The following is a 17,629-nucleotide window of genomic DNA, read 5'->3' as shown; positions in this document are numbered from 1 at the left end:
AGGGCAAAATTACAACCAAAATATTTGATGAGCGCCTTGACAATTTATTGAGAATTGCTACTCCATCCATCCAACCAGATATTGGGGCGTTAGTTTATCAAAAACAGCGTCAGATATCGCACTAGTTTTATGTTCCCTCTTTTACTTTTATAATAAAAAAAAAATATAAAAAAATTAAGTTTATTACATTACATTATCTATATCAGTGAACGTTAACTTGTGATCTGCCTGACTTTTTCTGCTCATCAGCTATCCTTATTGTTAGTGTATTTTATGTGTGACCCAAGACCATTCCTCTTCTCCCAATGTGAACCTGGAAGGTCAAAAGATTGGAGACCCCTGCTTTAAAGCCAACATATTGCTTGGCTCTCAAATAGGCAAGGCTCAGGTATGTTTTAGGTAGCCAAGCTCATTGTTCAGATTAGGCATTATCAGTATTTCTGTTCACTAACTTAAAAAGCAAATAGGCAAGGCTCAGGTATGTTTTAGGTAGCCAAGCTCATTGTTCAGATTAGGCATTATCAGTATTTCTGTTCACCAACTTAAAAAGCGGCCAACACAACAAAAATGTTTTTTCTGCTGTTATTTTTCAGCTCAGAAGCCTCCTCCAGCCGTGGTTTGACCTTAGAGGAGATGAAGAAAAGTTTTCAGTACCCACCGATAGACAAGAATGGTAAGTACAGATGTACTTGTAACAGTAATAATGTAATCACAATATTTTTCTGCATGAAGATGGACTTAGAAAAGCCTGAACATTTATTTTAAGACCAGAACAGCATGTTTTTTCAGTTGAAAGCTTGGACCGCTACTCTTAAAATAAACAGATTAGGCAGCCATCTGGAAGTTTCTATGTTCAAAGTTATAAGAAAAATAATAAATCAGAAAGAATGAAAAAAGTAAAAGAAAAAAGAATAAAAATATGACAAACAATTCTACAGAAGCATTACAGAAAAAAAATTCCGACCTTGGCAAGAATCTATAAAATGTCTTCGATAAAGGAAACTGAAGAAACCCAATCAAAATGAATTCTTTGCTAATCCAGCCACAGTTACAGTGACACAATCAGTTTTAAAGATTATATTTTTTGTTGAAGATTTCCTTGATGCCTATAGAAAACAGAGATCAAAAAGGAAAAAAAAACTAGTATATATAATTTCACAGAATGAGGGTAGGTCATTGGCAATTCCTAAACCATGCATGAGAATGTAATCAACATACAGATGAACTTTACATTAACAAAAATATTACAAAATGTTGACATAAGTTTGTTAATGGTGGCAATGGTGGAACAATCGTAATGTCTTATCCTCAAAATCTGCTGATGTAAATGAGAATGAAAAAAATATGGAAATAGGAATATTAAAAAGGGTAAGAGGAATAGAAAAAGAAGAGAGAAGAAGGGTGGGGTATGGAGGTGAGGGGTCGTGGGGTATGGTGTCAGTTGAGGCAATTGCTGTACTTTCAGGTGTGAGTATCAATTTGCAACAGAGCACTAAATTTGCTTGCTGTGGTGCTTCATGCCTATTGGCTTCCTCTTTTATTATATTGTTTGCTATATTCAGAGTTTTTTTTTTTTTTTTACATATGCTCAGGCATGTTCAGATCTCCATTCTAGCTTTAGAGGTTGTTTGAATGTTGATTTTCGACATCCAGAAAACTATTGCTTCCTCTTCTGTTGGTTTTTGTGTGCTAGGGATCAAATAATGGGAATCTAAACAATCTTTAGGACTGTAACCAGCACCAAGGTCACTAATTATAATTACAGTAGAAATAGATATAACGTGCCTTGAAAAAGTATTCATACCTCTTGAAATGTTCCACATTTTGTCATGTTACAACCAAAAACGTAAACGTATTTTATTGGGATTTTATGTGATAGACCAACAAGTGGCACATAATTGTGAAGTGGAAGGAAAATGATAAATGATTTTCAAATTTTTTACAAATAAATATGTGAAAAGTGTGGTGTACATTTGTATTCAGCCCCGAACGCGGTGACGTAAAACACATACGTTGGGACTATAAACGGGGCAGTAGCCAATAGCTTTCATCTCTTTATTTATTCTGAGCATGCGTGGTACTTTGTGCGTTGGGTTTGTGTACACACGATCGGAAATTCCGACAACGGATTTTGTAGTCGGAAAATTTTATAGCCTGCTCTCAAACTTTGTGTGTCGGAAAATCCAATGGAAAATGTGTGATGGAGCCTACACACGGTCGGAATTTCCGACAACAAGGTCCTATCACACATTTTCCGTCGGAAAATCCGACCGTGTATACAGCATAACACATGAATATGCTTTGAACTAAACCATTTCATTGTAGCTCTGGCTGTATGTTTAGGGTTGTTGCCCTGCTGAAAGGTGAACCTCCGCCCCAGTCTCAAGCAGTGACGGCTGGTGGGTTTTTGTTTGGGGGGTGGCAAACAACCGAATCCCCCCCCTGCGGCAACTCAAACCCCCCGCCGCTGTCTGCTGGTCAGTCCACCGGCACCCCATCTAGACGTCCGAGGAGCGGCGGGGATCGGGCATCCGAGGAGCAGCAGCGAGGACAGGGTATCCATGCATGGGCTCTTCTCCTCCTCGCTTCCTCCTAGGAGCGCCTGTCCTTTCAGCCAATCACGTGATTCGTATAAGACCCGCTACCCGATTGGCCGGGAGGAGGATCAGTGTTACAACAGCAAATATTCATTCGCTGTTGTAACACGCCTGGGTGGGATCAGAGGCGCATTTTGAAGCCTAATAAAACCTCTGGCTCTAATCAGGTGCTTCAAGAAAAAAACCTGGCTGCTCTAATTCATGCGACCGGTGACCTGAAAGGGGCCGGACGCATGAAAATGGGGGGCGGCTGCGGCGGCAATGGATAGATTCATGCATGAATCTATCCATTGCATATAGTGGGGTGGTGAGGAGAGAGGGAGCGGTACCCAGGATCCCCTAATGGACAGGCCGCCACTGGTCTCAGGTCTTTTGCAGACTCTAACAGGTTTTCTTCTAAGATTACCCTGTATTTAATGACCACCTCGATGCAAATGAAGGTCCAAGTGTGGGAACATATGTCAGCTAAGCTTAACAAGGCCAATACCATCTCTCCATACACACCACTATGAGGCAACTCTAAGCTGCATCACTTACAGACCATCCTTGACCCAGCTCTCTGGGTCTCGGTATGATATCAAAATTATACAACACATTATGCTGGAAGGTACGCTGCTTTCATTTGACTCCTTACGAGACACCTTTCAGCTCCCATCCAGAATGCTATTCCGATACCTGCAGCTACGCCACGCAGTGCAAGCACAATTCCCCATAGGGGTTTCCCTTAAATCACATGGGGTGGGGAGCTTCCTGATCTCCAACAACGCAGATCGCATCCTCTCCTCATTATACCTGCGGATATCCTGTGAGGATTCCGGCGGAAGGACCAAATTGTTTCAGAAATGGAAAGAAGATATACCTGCCTTGAAGGATGATGACTGGGAGGAAGGGATCCAACAATATATCCCCTTAATGATTTCTGCTAGAGACAGATTCATTTAGCTCAAATTCATACACAGAGCGTACTATACCCCACAAAGACTCTCGAGAATATACCCTACACAATCTGACAGATGCCCAAAATGTACCACTGAATTGGGCACCTTCTTCCATGTGGTTTGGTCCTGCCCTCTCATACAAAAGTTCTGGTTGGATGTAGGCTCTATGATCAACTTAGTTGAAGGCTTGTCAATAGGTTTAGATCCGCTTATTCTCCTGCTAGGTATCTGTGATAATATCACACCGAGTTCACACAAACAGCTGTTCATATTCTATGCAACATTCTACGCTAGGAAAGCTATCCTACTTAATTGGAAGCAACCAGAACCTCCCACCATTTCACAATGGAGAGCCATGGTCGACTCTATCCTACCACTATACAAACTCACATATATCAGTCCAAAATTTCACAAAAAATTTGAGAAGATATGGGGTAACTGGACTAAGAGCTGAACACTGGAGATAGGCTGAGGACCCCATGAAGTCGAGGAGAGCAAGGGAGGGTGAATGAGCCTTGGGAGATTGTTTTGCCCCTCTTCATTGTGGTGTACTTTCTGTCACCCCCCCCTCCACCCCCCACTGCTAATCTACTGTCCCCTACGATCTCCTACCTACCCCCCCCCCCCCCTCAGTACAGGAAGATCAATACCATCTATTGTCAGACCTGGAAATAGCAATAATAGGTGAATAACCGTATAACTTGAAACCCTTTTCAACAGATTACTGATGGTATTATTTTATACTTTGTACTTACAGTACTATGACCTGGAAGATTGATTGTACATTGTATTTTGCGTATGTGTACTGTACTGTTAATTTGTATGCCATGTTTCTCCTCTTGGAGACAAATAAAAACTTATCTGTTAAAAAATAAAAATAAATAAAGGATTACCCTGTATTTGGCTCCATCCATCTTCCCATCAATTGTTACCAGCTTCCCTGACCCTTCTGAAGAAAAGCATCCCAGCAACATGATGTTGCCACCACCATGTTTCATGGTGGGGATGGTGTGTTCAGGGTGATGTGCAGTGTTAGTTTTCCGCCACACATAGCGTTTTGCTTTTAGGCCAAAAAGTAAAATTTTTGGTCTCATCTGACACATGTTTGCTGTGTCCCCCACATGGCTTCTCGCAAACTGCAAATGGGACTTCTTATGGCTTTCTTTCAACAATGGCTTTCTCCTTGCCACTCTTCCATAAAGGCCAGATTTGTGGAGAGCACGACTAATAGTTGTCCTGTGGACAGATTCTCCCACCTGAGCTGTGGATCTCTGCAACTTCTCCAGAGTTACCATGGGCCTCTTGGCTGCTTCTCTGATTAATGCTCTCCTTGCCCGGCCTGTCAGTTTAGGTGGACGGCCATGTCTTGGTAGTTTGGTAGTTTGGGTTGTGCTATACTCTTTCCATTTTTGGATGATGGATTAAGATATTCAAAGTTTGGGATATTTTTTTATAACCTAACCCTGCTTTAAACTTCTCCACAACTTTATCCCTGACCTGTCTAGTGTGTTCCTTGCCCTTCATGATGCTGTTTGTTCACTAAGGTTCTCTAAAAAACCTCTTCACAGAACAGCTGTATTTATACTGAGATTAAATTACACACAGGTGGACTCTATTTTACTAATTAGGCGACGTCAGAAAGCAGTTGGTTCCAATAGATTTTAGTTAGGGGTATCAGAGTAAAGGGGGCTGAATACAAATGCACGATACACTTTTCAGATATTTACTTACTAAAAAAATTTTGAAAAACATTTATCATTTTCCTTCTACTTCACAATTCGGTGCCACTTTGTGTTGGTCTATCACATAAAATCCCAATAAAATATATTTACGTTTTTGGTTGTAACATGAGAAAATGTGGAAAATTTCAATGTGTATGAATACTTTTCTATTCTTAAAGTGTATTTTGGACCTAAGTGAACAGCCTTATTAAAGCCACCCTACAAGTTCTAACCTTAGCCTTACATTATTTTTGTAATTATTATTCATTAGTGGGATAAATCAGTCATATAGGAGACTAATGGGCTTCCATGGCCAGATTTCCAGCTAAAGTATATGGATTTTCTACTTATTTACACAAAATCTCCCTTCTTCTGCTGCATTTCTGTATAATACAGCATAGGCTTCTAGCAAGGCAGTGCCCCTTATGTTATTTGCACACTGTACTGATGCATGAACATGAGACATACCTGGCAGAAAAAAAAAAGTGAGGATGGGCTGTATAGCACTTGTGCGTTTTTGCATGTCGTAAAAATCCTTCTAGTTTGATTTTATTCAAGGGAGTGTGGCCTATGCACATATTTGCGTGTATGCTCATAAAAATACAGATCAGCAGCACAGATTTGCAGATTTTTATCTTTTTTTTTCAATGCAAAATTATGTTCCTGTGTGCACAGGCTCATTAAAACCAATGGGCTGCATTTAAAAAATGCCACAATGCCTAAAAATGCAGCATTTTTTTTTGGTGTATGTGTGCAAGAAGGTGAATATTGTTCCTGCCAGGTGTATCTGAGCACTTGTGTGCTGACATGTCACCAATAGAGAATTATATAAAAATTTAGTATGTGTGTGTGGGAAGGAGGGGGGGGGGTCACCCTGTGAAATACCACTTCTGTAGTAGACTGACCCGTCAGTATTAGGTTTATTGTTGTCTGCCAGAATACACAGCTGTCTATTTTTACATAAACCCGCATGGAGGACATTGCATTTATTTTACTTCTTTTCATTTGACAGGTTACGTGTCTGATCCCATGAGCACTATGCGATTTCATAGTTGCTGCAGGAGCAGCAGTTTCGAAGACAGTAACTGACAGATGGAGCCGTTAAAGGCGGTGGCGAGATCCCAGTAAAAGGGCAAACGCAGCGCCACCTGACAGCCCAGGGGGAAGTGTTTACACACAAAGATTCTCTCTTCTTTTATTTATGTCAGATAATTCATTTTTATGTTCTTGTTTTGTTCTTTTTTATTACATGAGAGAGACTGTGAGACTTTATCAATTTTCACCTGGCAGGAAAAAAAAAAAAAAAAGATGAAGCTTTAACTAACAGTTATCATATCAATTGATTCCACCTGAGTTTTGTTTTACTCCCTGTTTGTGTTTTGCAATATCTTACGTTGTCTGATCAAAGTATAGTGTCTGTCCACTTATGGTAGATTGTATCTGTTCATTAGGATGAGCTCAGGCGCAGGGCAATCTTAATGCATGTGAGAAAATTGGGGAAATTACTGTGCTAAACCAATGTGAGTGAAGCTGCTAACACTAAAACAAAGTCAAAATATATATGAAAAAAAGTGTAGCGCTAAAATTTCTCATAGAACAGTGTGACAGTAATACATTGAAAGTATTTAAATATAAACGTGCGATATATAAACACAATAACAGCATGTACAAAAAAAATTCAAATGGAGATAAAGTCCAAAAAGTAAAAAAACCAAATAGGAACACCAATGTAGTGAACTTCCTTAATACTGATATGGTGAGATGAAATGGACTGGTCATGGAGCTGTCAAAACGGAAAATTCTTCTATCAAAGAGATGTAAATATTTACTCTTACCAGATAAGGTGGGCCCACTTGCCAGCAGCAGCGGGTCAATCAAGCTCGTATTGGCCGAAAGCCTGGGAATCAGATGCTGTACCAACCAGGATAAGACTGGAACCCGGAGGGCAATCGATCCAAACACGGTAGATCCACTTGTCAGCGAGGATGGATCAATGGAATACGTATTGGCTGGAAGCCTAGGACTCAGATGATACGCCAAGCTAGATGGAACTGGATCCCAATGAAGGATCCGTCAGAAGACTAATAGTAGGTGGAGGGGTGATCGTGTGCTTCTGGTAAGTTTGATGTTTCTGGGCCTTCTCCCAGGACTCAGAGAAAACCAAAGATCCAAATTCTCCCCCAAAGACACTTTTGCACTGCACTGAAGCAACTTCTCACAAGATCTGGAATTCTTAGCTTTCCCAGGACCCCAGAGGAAGTCTTCAGACAGATCCTTCATTGGGTTCCAGTTCCATCTAGCTTGACGAATCATCTGAGTGCACCCGCTCCCAGCCAAAGACTCCTGGCTGGGAGGCGGGTGGAGACAGAGCTGGCAATGAAAGTGGTGGCACTAACGGCTCAGCTTGGAGATGTGTACCTGTTCCCAGCCACGGACTCCTGGCTGGGTGGCGGGGGAAAGCGGAGCCGCCCGCTGAGAAGGAGCAGAGCCGGTGACAATGACAGGACGGAGATGGAAAGCAGAAGATGCCGCCGGGCCAGTGTCCACTCGTTCAGCCCCGCTGCTAACTAAACTAGAGTGGTAGTACTGGTGTGCAGTACAGTAATGGTTACCATGTCACCTGACCTCAGTACTGCCAGCAGCATCCTCCAAGGTCAAAGCTGGCCCTGATGGGGCCCCATGTGAACCTGGGGCCTCTGGGCAGTGCCCAGGGGCAGCCGCTGGATAAGACAGCCCTATGGAGCAGTGGAACACTTATGTTGGATAAACAAATTCAATTCAATAAACAGCAAGGATGTCTTATTGGTTTGCAAAAGCAGTGAAACGGATTAATTGTATACTCATCATTCTGTAATTTTCCTTTCCTGATGCATCTCCATGGCAGCATACAATGGGTTGTGACTCCGCCCCCACAATCTGATAGGACTGGTTAACTATAAATCAAAGACATACCCGGCTCACAGCATTCTCTGTAACTCTCACCATTTGGGTGGGCATCTGTATGCTGCCATGAAGATGCACCAGGAAAGGAAAATTATGGAAAGGTGAGTATACCATTTTCCGTTTTCCTGGTGCATCATGGCAGCATACAATGGGGACTAACTCGCCATACAGGAGGGTGCAAGAAAACTTTTGTAATCAGTAGCGTAAATATGCACCATGAATTTCCCAAATCTTACTGTCGTGAGCCGGATTCACCCATTAAAGTGTAATGAAGGTGTCCTGGGAGGACCATATTGCTGACTTGCAAATAGCCTTGCAAATAGCCTCAGGAGACTCAGCACTGAGCTGTCCACAGGGCTGGCACTGCCCTAGTTGAATGTGCTCTTAAGACCTCCGAAACAGGAAGGTCTTGTGAAGAGTAGGCTCTTTTAATTGTCTTAATCTAGAATGTGACTGAACGTGTTGATGCTGACTGACCCTGCCTTAAGCCACGCTGGACCCAAGTACAGATTTTAGCCTTCCTGAATGAAAAGGTAGCTGCCAAGCAGGTCACCAGAGTTGGCTCAACATCCAAGAAAGATGGTAAATTGACTTCCTGGTTAAATTCGAAGGAGAAAGACACCCCATGGATAAAAGCAGTCTGGAGTTTTAGGACTATTCTGTCCGGGTAGAACGTTAGGTGAGGCTCCTTAAGTACAAAGCCTGCCGTTCTGACACCCTTTTTCACAGAGGTTGTAGCAACCAGAAATACGGTCTTCAGGGTTAGATTGCAGAGTGTAGCAAATTCTGTAGGATAGAAATGAGGCCTTGATAGAAATGAGAATCACAGTCAAGTTGGGAGGTCTATAACTTCATAGAAGCCTTTTTAAGAATTGCATCACTAAAGGGTTAATGACTCCTTAAACCCTTGTAAGTGCAGACAAGGCTGAACTTTGAACTTTAAAACATATTTGAACCTAGGCCCCTGTTCAGCCCCAGTTTTAGGAACTGTGGAACCTTGGCTGGTTTAGGTGATAAAGGACCTCCAGGCTTTTGCTGGGGAGATCTGCATAATTTTCCCATATTCTTTGGTAGGTGTTATTCATGAAGTCCTCTCTGGATTGACACAAGGTAGGCGCTACCTGCACTGAGCACCCTTGACTTGGTAGCCTCCACCTCTCAACTTCCATGCCATCAAAAGTAGTCTCTGGATGAGAGCAAATCCGTCATCACTGGAAGCAGCAGTGGGGACTCAATGTTTAAGTATAGGAGAGACAGACACTAGAGCATCCTAAGCCAAAATGGTATATTTGCAATTATTGATACAGGAAGTTCCACTGACAGTCTAAGAATTCTACCCTTCCACTGCTGTCTAGACACAGTACAAACCTTGTTCCTCTTTCTAAAAAGGAGTGAAAGACAGAAGTGCGTTGAACACTACTCAGTTCAAGAGCATTCAATACTATGCCTCATAAGCTTAACATCCCATGACTTTGAGCAGCCTGCTCTTAGAAATGCGTCCCCCAACCTTTCTAGCTGGGGTCTTATGTTCCATCCGAAAACAATTGGTCAGTTACGAAGAACCAAGGATACTCCGGCACTGTTCTGCTGCAAGAGATTTCACTTCCACAGCACCTTTGACTTTCTCTATCAGAGGATGGATATTCCCTTGTGGAAGTTCTACTGAATTTTTCCCGTCGCTATTGCAGACTGTAAGACCTTTGTAAATATCCTGAGGGAGATGTACAGACCGAAGGGGAGGTACTGAAACTGGTAGAGGAATTGAGGATGAATTGGGACAAGTAGTTGTCTGATAAACCTACAGACAGTGGTGTATTTAGGTTTTGTGCTGCCCTAGGCCTGACTAAATGCGGGCGCCCCCTAATTTAAATCACACACCCCTTCCTGTCAAGGCCACACCCCTTACTGTTTAAGACCCGCCCTGTCATCTGTAAACCATACCCCTTCAGTGCCTTTTATCAGTGCAGCTTAAGAATGTGGCCTCATTAGTGGCTGTCAGTGCCCATCAGTGCAGCACTGCCTCATCGGTGCCCAGCCCAATGGTGCAGCTTCTCAGTGGCCATCAGTGCAGCCTATCAGTGTAGCATATATCATAAAGCGGAGTTCCACCCAAACATGGAAGCTCTGCTTATCTGCTTCCTCCCCCCTCCGGTGCCACATTTGGCACCTTTCAGGGGGGAGGGGGGGACCGGGTACCTGTTTTTGACAGGTACCCTTTCCCACTTCCAGGAGACCGTGCCATCCCTTGGAAGTTCGGCCCTCCTCCTCCTTCCTCTGCCGCCAGGCCATTCAGAAAGCGCAGCTTTCTTTGCACATGTGCAGTATGGAATCAACTATGTAGTTTCACTGCCGGTTTCCCTTAACATGTACGGTGGCGGCAGCACCCGAGAGCTGATCCAAAAATCAGCTGGGGTGCTGACATCACAGTCTCCCTGGACCAATAAGTGTCCTAATATTAAAAGTCAGCAACTACAGTATTTGTAGCTGCTGACTTTTAATTTTTTCATGGGGTTGGACCTCCTCTTTAATGAGTATGCATTGATTTCAGCATGCATTGAGAACTTTGCAAATGCTGAAATGAATGCAAACTCAGTAAACAGTCCTCATTCAGTGAAAGTTCATGTACTAAAAAGTTTGCATTGATTTCAGCATGTGCAAAGTGCTCCATGCATGCTATAATCAATGCAAACTTTGCAATACATGAACTTTCACTGAATGAGGACTGTTTACTGAGTTTTCAGCACCAATCACTTTATTGCAACAAGATCTGTATATTAATTTCCATATTAAGCACTTATATGTGATTGGCTGCTTCGCACACATTACAAAAGTTTTGCAGTCAGGAGCTGTGTGGGGGATTTGTGACCACAAGGAGTGAGGGGAATCAGAGAGCAATGTATGACTGCATGGAGGGGGGTGGGGGTAATGTATGACTGCATGGAGGGGGGTGGGGGTAGTGTATGACTGCATGTAGGGGGTGGGGGTAATGTATGACTGCATGGAGGGGGGTGGTAATGTATGACTGCATGGAGGGGGGTGGGGTAGTGTATGACTGCATGGAGGGGGGTGGGGGTAATGTATGACTGCATGGAGGGGGTGGTAATGTATGACTGCATGGAGGGGGGTGGGGGTAATGTATGACTGCATGGAGGGGGGTGGGGGTAATGTATGACTGCATGGAGGGGGGTGGGGGTAATGTATGACTGCATGGAGGGGGGTGGGGGTAGTGTATGACTGCATGTAGGGGGGGTAGGGGTAATGTATGACTGCATGGAGGGGGGTGGTAATGTATGACTGCATGGAGGGGGGTGGGGGTAGTGTATGACTGCATGGAGGGGGGTGGGGGTAATGTATGACTGCATGGAGGGGGTGGTAATGTATGACTGCATGGAGGGGGGTGTTAATGTATGACTGCATGGAGGGGGGTGGGGGTAATGTATGACTGCATGGAGGGGGGGTGGTACTGTATGACTGCATGGAGGGGGGTGGTGGTAATGTATGACTGCATGGAGGGGGGTGGTAATGTATGACTGCATGGAGGGGGTGGTAATGTATGACTGCATGGAGGGGGGTGGTGGTAATGTATGACTGCATGGAGGGGGGTGGTAATGTATGACTGCATGGAGGGGGTGGTAATGTATGACTGCATGAAGGGGGGTGGGGTTTAATGTATGACTGCATGAAGGTGGGTGGGGTTTAATGTATGACTGCATGGAGGGGGGTGGGGGTAATGTATGACTGCATGGAGGGGGGTGGTAATGTATGACTGCATGAAGGGGGGTGGGGTTTAATGTATGACTGCATGGAGGGGGAACACTGACTACTTGGAGAGCATTCTATGTATGGGGGAGGATGGATATACATTTACCTAATCAGAGGAGTATCCTGAGAGCTCAGCATTGTCCTACCTGCAGTGGGATGAGCCATCTCTGGATCTCTTCCTCGATTCTGGGCCATCCCGATCCTTCCAGTGATAATTAGGGAGGTGAGGATATTCTCCGCCTCCTCTTCGATAGACCTCGCCTCGGACCTGGGAGACGATGCAGAGTAGAACGCTGCACGGAGGAGGGTGTGGGCGGAGCATAAGGCTCCGCCTCCGCCAGTCAGGTTGCGCCCCCCCCGCCCCCTCTCGGCCAAGCACGGCATATACTTACTGCCCATAATAGTTACACGTGCCCCACTATAGCAAGCCGGCCGCTGTATTTGTGCGGGACGTGGCCGCGGGAGCCGAGGCTCGGAAAGACGGGTCGGGGGGGGGGCGGTTTTTGCCGCCCCCCTCAAAGTGCCGCCCTAGGCCTGGGCCTTGTCGGCCTAGGCCAAGAAACAGCACTGCCTACAGAGCATCCAGTCTTCCAGATTTATGAATAATATAATTGATTGGAGGTTTTCCATCTTGCATGACTCCAAATTCCTGTGATTGTTGAGTTTTATTTTCCTTCAACTTTAGCACTGGGCACAGATTACCTGATTTTGATTTTTTTTTTTGCTAGGAACAGAGGTTAACCGAATCCTCATCTCCTCTGGGCAACTGGAACCTTCACGATTGCTTGGTTTTTTTTTGTTTGTTTTTTTAATCCAGCTACAAACTGGACCAGAATTTTTTACTTTTCAATCAACTCTGGTAGCCTGGCTGACTGGAAGAGATTGAAAGGTGAACTTCCCACCTATCAATGTTATATAATCGTTATGCTCATCAAATTACGCCCCTGCATGGGTGAACATTTGTCATGATGTTATACTTTTTTCAATAAAAATTATTGTACCAGAATGGTGGACCTCCCTGAACTGATTTCCGACTGGCTCATGTCTATTTACAGGGGCAGAATGGATCCCCTGCGCGAAACCCCTTATGGGTACTGGGTTCCTTTAAGAGCCGCCAGAGGGCGTGCGCCCGGTGCACTGCGTGGACCTAATGCACGTGGCCGGTGATCGTGTGCACGAGCGCCAGAACTGGGATTTGTGTGTGTAAACACACAAATCCCTGTGCTGTCAGAGGAAAGGAAACATGTTGTTTGTTCCTATTATGTAGGAACAGCGGTGTGTCTCCTCTCCTACTCAGTCCTATCCCCATACAGTTAGAAGACACTGAGGGAACACACATTTAACCCCTTGATCGCCCCCTAGTGTTAACCCCTTCCCTACCAGTGTCATTTACACAGTAATCAGTGCGTTTTTATAGCACTGATCGCTGTATAAGGGTCAGTTGTCCCAAAAATGTGTCAAAAGTGTCCGATATGTGCGTCGCAATACCGCTAGAAATCGTAGCTCACCGCCATTACTAGTAAAAAAAAAGAAAAAAATAATAATAATGCCATAAATCTTTCCCATAGATTGTAGACGCTATAACTTTTGCGCAAACCAATCAATATACACTTATTGCGATTTTTTTTACCAAAAATATGTAGAAGAATATATATTGGCCTAAACCGATGAAGACATTTGTTTTTTAAAAACATTTTTGGATATATTTATTATAGCAAAATGTAAAAAATATTGTTTTTATTTGTAAAATGGTCGCGGTGATCAAATAGCACCAAAAGAAAGCTCTATTTGTGGGAAAAAAAGGACGCAAATTTTGTTTGGGTACAGCGCTGCATGACCGCGCAATTACCAGTTAAAGCAACGCAGTGCCAAATTGTAAAAAGTGCTCTGGTCAGGAAGGGGGTAAAACCTTCCGGGGCTGAAGTGGTTAAACTTCCAGGGCCGGCCCAAGAATGAAATGCTGCACCCCCCCCCCCCCAAAAAAAAAATAAAATAAAAAATCATGCCCACCAAAAGGCCCCCACATTCATTATTTTATATCATAACTAAAATTTAATTTATCAGATTAAAAATGCCAAAAATCTATTCCCTATATTGTAGAAGCTATAACTTTTACGCAAACCAATTAATATACACTTATTGCGATTTTTTTTTTCTAACCAAAATCATGTAGCAGAATACATATTGGCCTAAACTGATGAAGACTTTTTTTTATAGCCAATATCTATAGGAGGGGTTTCCCCCATCCCTGCTAAGTTTCATTTTATACGGTATGTCTTATTTTCAGTTGCGTATCACAGAGACCGGTATTGTGGTAATATTGAAGCCTATTGAGATTTCCATACATTAGAGGATTCCACCATTAGCGCTGCACCTTTTTTTTTTTTTTTTTTTGTGGTGTGGGAACACATAACAGTGCTTAGGGGCAGGCCTTTTACTGACACTTTTTTTATTACCTCCAGTAGTTTATTGTAAATAGTAGTGTGGTGATTATCTATTATACTAAAGATTGGCATGTGGAATTAATAAACATCAACAGATTTCAGTTGTGCCCCACCAGGCCGGCCCCCCATGGACAATGTGCCTGGCTGCTGAGTTCATCGCCCCATCCCTGCACTTAGTTTGGAAGATTGGCAGCACTGACAGGCAGCAATTATTGGCACTAATAGAAAGCACTGATTGGCAGCACTAATGGGCCCTGATTGGCAGCACTAATGGCACTGATAGGCAGCACTGATTGGCAGCATTTAGTGGCACTGATTGGCAGCGCTGATGGGCACTAATTGGCAGCACAGATGGGCACTGATATGTGGCACTCATGGGCATTGATTGGCAGCACTGATGGGCACTGATAGGTGGCACTGATAGGCACTGATTGGAAGCACTGATTGGCACCGATAGGTGGTATTGGTTGGCACTGATATTAGGCGGCACTGATTGACACTGATAAATACCTACCTCCTTGTCTAGACCTCTGAAATGCAAAATGATCAAAGCATATCCCTGCATTCAGTTTGGCAGATTGGCAGCACTGACAGGCAGCAATGATTGGCACTGATTGGCACCAATAGCACTGATTGGCCCTGATTGGCAGCACTAATGGCACTGATAGGCAGCACTGATTGGCAGCATTTAGTGGCACTGATTGGCAGCCCTGATGGGCACTAATTGGCAGCACAGATAGGCACTGATAGCTGACACTCATGGGCATTGATTGGCAGCACTGATGGGCACTGATAGGTGGCACTGATAGGCACTGATTGCAAGCACTGGCACTGATTGGAAACACTGATTGGCACCGATAGGTGGTATTGGTTGGCACTGATATTAGGCGGCACTGATTGGCCCTGACAGGTGGAACTGATTGGAAACACTGATTAGCACTGACAGGTGGCACTGACAAAGAAGAGGGAGTTTCACACTGAGCCGATATTGACCCTTGGTTTGTTTATGCGCAGGCAGCAAATGTTACACTATATGTGACAGGTGTGTGAGTGCGGATGTACAGCCCCAAACAAAGTGTGCAATCAGGACCACTCCCCTACAATTGCACACCTGTCAAATTTGGACCTGTGGCTGTGTTCATACACCCACTGCGTCCCTAACAGGCAGCTCCAGCTGTGCGAACAATTTACTCATTCACAAGGCCAGAATACATGGATGAATGAGTCCTTAGGGCTCATGTACCCATAAATATGGGGGATGTAAAAACCCATGGTTGAGCAGTGTTTTTACTGCCTGCCAAACTGCTACCCCCTTTAGCAATGCAGGTAGTGGCTAGGGGTGTACACATGCCACCACTACTGCTATGCCGTGCTTCACAACCATAGCAGAAATGATACCCTTGTTGAAAAAGTCAAGTGAATACTGCTGCTCTACAAGTGTCCTGCAACTGCATGCAAAGCACATGATTGCAGCGTGCTAGTGCGGGGTTAAAACAGGGAGTGAGGAGGCATTATTTATTTTTTTAAACAAATGCCATTTTGTTTATGATACACAGTGCTTTAGAAAACTAAATGTCATTCAGGTAAGCTTTACATATACTTTAAACTTTGTTTTTTATCGTACTTGGTGGTGTTTATTATTTCCCCTTTTTTTTTTTTTTTTCATTGACCCTGCCTACAATTTACAATGACAAACCGTTTTATATACCGAGTTCCAATGCAGAGATAGCAGTAAAACCAGTAATAATGCATGGGCCTGGTACAAATATGTTAAATTTAAGATCTTCGCAGACACTTTTAGAAGCCAGCGGGGAGTTGTATAGATAATAGTTTGTGTAAACCACCACCAGGCTCTCCTACACAATGAGTAATATCCCTCCTAGAATTTTCCTTGAGATCAAATTGTTGTACACGCATTATATTGATTTTACTGTAAAAAGGAGAGGGTGGCTTTGTTCTGAACCCGAGGAAACACTGCAGATGACTGCGTACTTAAGTCATTTTCTGTCCACGATTACTAAAGAGAATAAAAAACACAAGTTGCCTGGAATAAACAGAAATCACTTTTTTATTGTAAGCTATGCCTGGCTCGCTTATAGAGCCATTCCAATTCTTGCAGAGTGAATTGTGGGTAATTACAAAACGTAGGATAATTCACGGGCTGCATTGTGGACATACCTAGGAACATTCAGGATTTGACCCAGAAAACAAGGATTTTTAAATTTATCTCAGGTCTTGTAGTTAGGAAAGGTTTCCAAAGTTATGGTGATAGAATAAATACCTACCTCCTTGTCTAGACCTCTGAAATGCAAAATGAACAAAGCACATCCTAGCTAGCGGGGAAAGAAACCTCTCAGGTTATGAAAGACTTTCTCTCCATTCAGTCAGAAATGCTGACGACCCATAAAGCTTTCCAAGCAACCCTCAAAGCTAGGGACCCTGAACCTCACACTAGCAGAGAGGGTTCTTCCTCCCAGGAGCGCCCCTCTTCTAACCGAGCAGAGGGTAGCAGACACAGGCATCCAGAACCCTTGAAACCTCTCCCCTCTCAGGATTCTGAGGAGGAGGCTATATTCTCCGATCATAGTGGTTCTGATGAGGGCACTGAGGACAGTCAGGAGGAGCAGGAGGAGGACTCCAGACCAGGCAGACATATCTCTGCTGCCGATGATATGGAGAGCCTTCTTAGGGCAGTGTATGCATCAGAAGAGATTCAGGAACTCGCAGCACAGGTGTCCGCACAAGATAGGATGTATAGAGGCTTGGTTAAGCCCCAATCCAAGGTCCTCCCGGTCCATCAAGCCCTTAAGGATATCATCCTGAGGGAGTGGAAGGAGCCTGAAAGAAAACTTTTGAAGTTTAAAAGTAGGTGCCCCTTCAAGGAGGAAGAGGAAGAGAGATTCTTTAAGACACCTAGATTAGATGCTTCCCTGGCTCAGGTGTCCAAGCAATCCGACCTCTCATTTGAGGATGCAGGCAACATCAGGGACCAGATGGTTACATAGTTACATAGTTAGTCAGGTTAAAAAAAGACACAAGTCCATCTAGTTCAACCATAAATTTAAAAAAAAAACTCGGCTGTGTGGTCTTCCATTTGAGGGTTGCCTGCTCTTCGGCACTGGGCTGGATCAGGCCCTTTCTAGGTCTATAGAGAAAGGCAAGAAATTTCCCATTAAACCCAAGAAGGACAGGGGAAACATTTTTCGAGGCTCCCAGGCTAAAAA

At 43.9% G+C, this 17,629-nt stretch overlaps 1 protein-coding gene across 1 annotated transcript in view; it reads left to right on the top strand.

Moving 5' to 3' along the window:
* TNNI3K (TNNI3 interacting kinase) overlaps positions 1 to 8,748 on the top strand; it is a 459,065-nt gene extending 450,317 nt beyond the window's left edge. The window contains exons 24-25 of the mRNA XM_073592079.1: positions 594 to 673; positions 6,269 to 8,748. Coding sequence (XP_073448180.1) covers positions 594 to 673; positions 6,269 to 6,345 — 157 coding nt within the window. The 3' untranslated portion in view covers positions 6,346 to 8,748. The remainder of the gene's footprint in view (positions 1 to 593; positions 674 to 6,268) is intronic.
* The last annotated feature ends 8,881 nt before the right edge of the window (positions 8,749 to 17,629 follow it).

This window comes from Aquarana catesbeiana, linkage group LG07 (assembly GCF_042186555.1).
Source record: "Aquarana catesbeiana isolate 2022-GZ linkage group LG07, ASM4218655v1, whole genome shotgun sequence".
Taxonomy (NCBI): domain Eukaryota; kingdom Metazoa; phylum Chordata; class Amphibia; order Anura; family Ranidae; genus Aquarana; species Aquarana catesbeiana.
The sequence above is the reverse complement of the archived record's forward strand: the minus strand, read 5'-3'. Positions and strand labels throughout refer to the sequence as shown.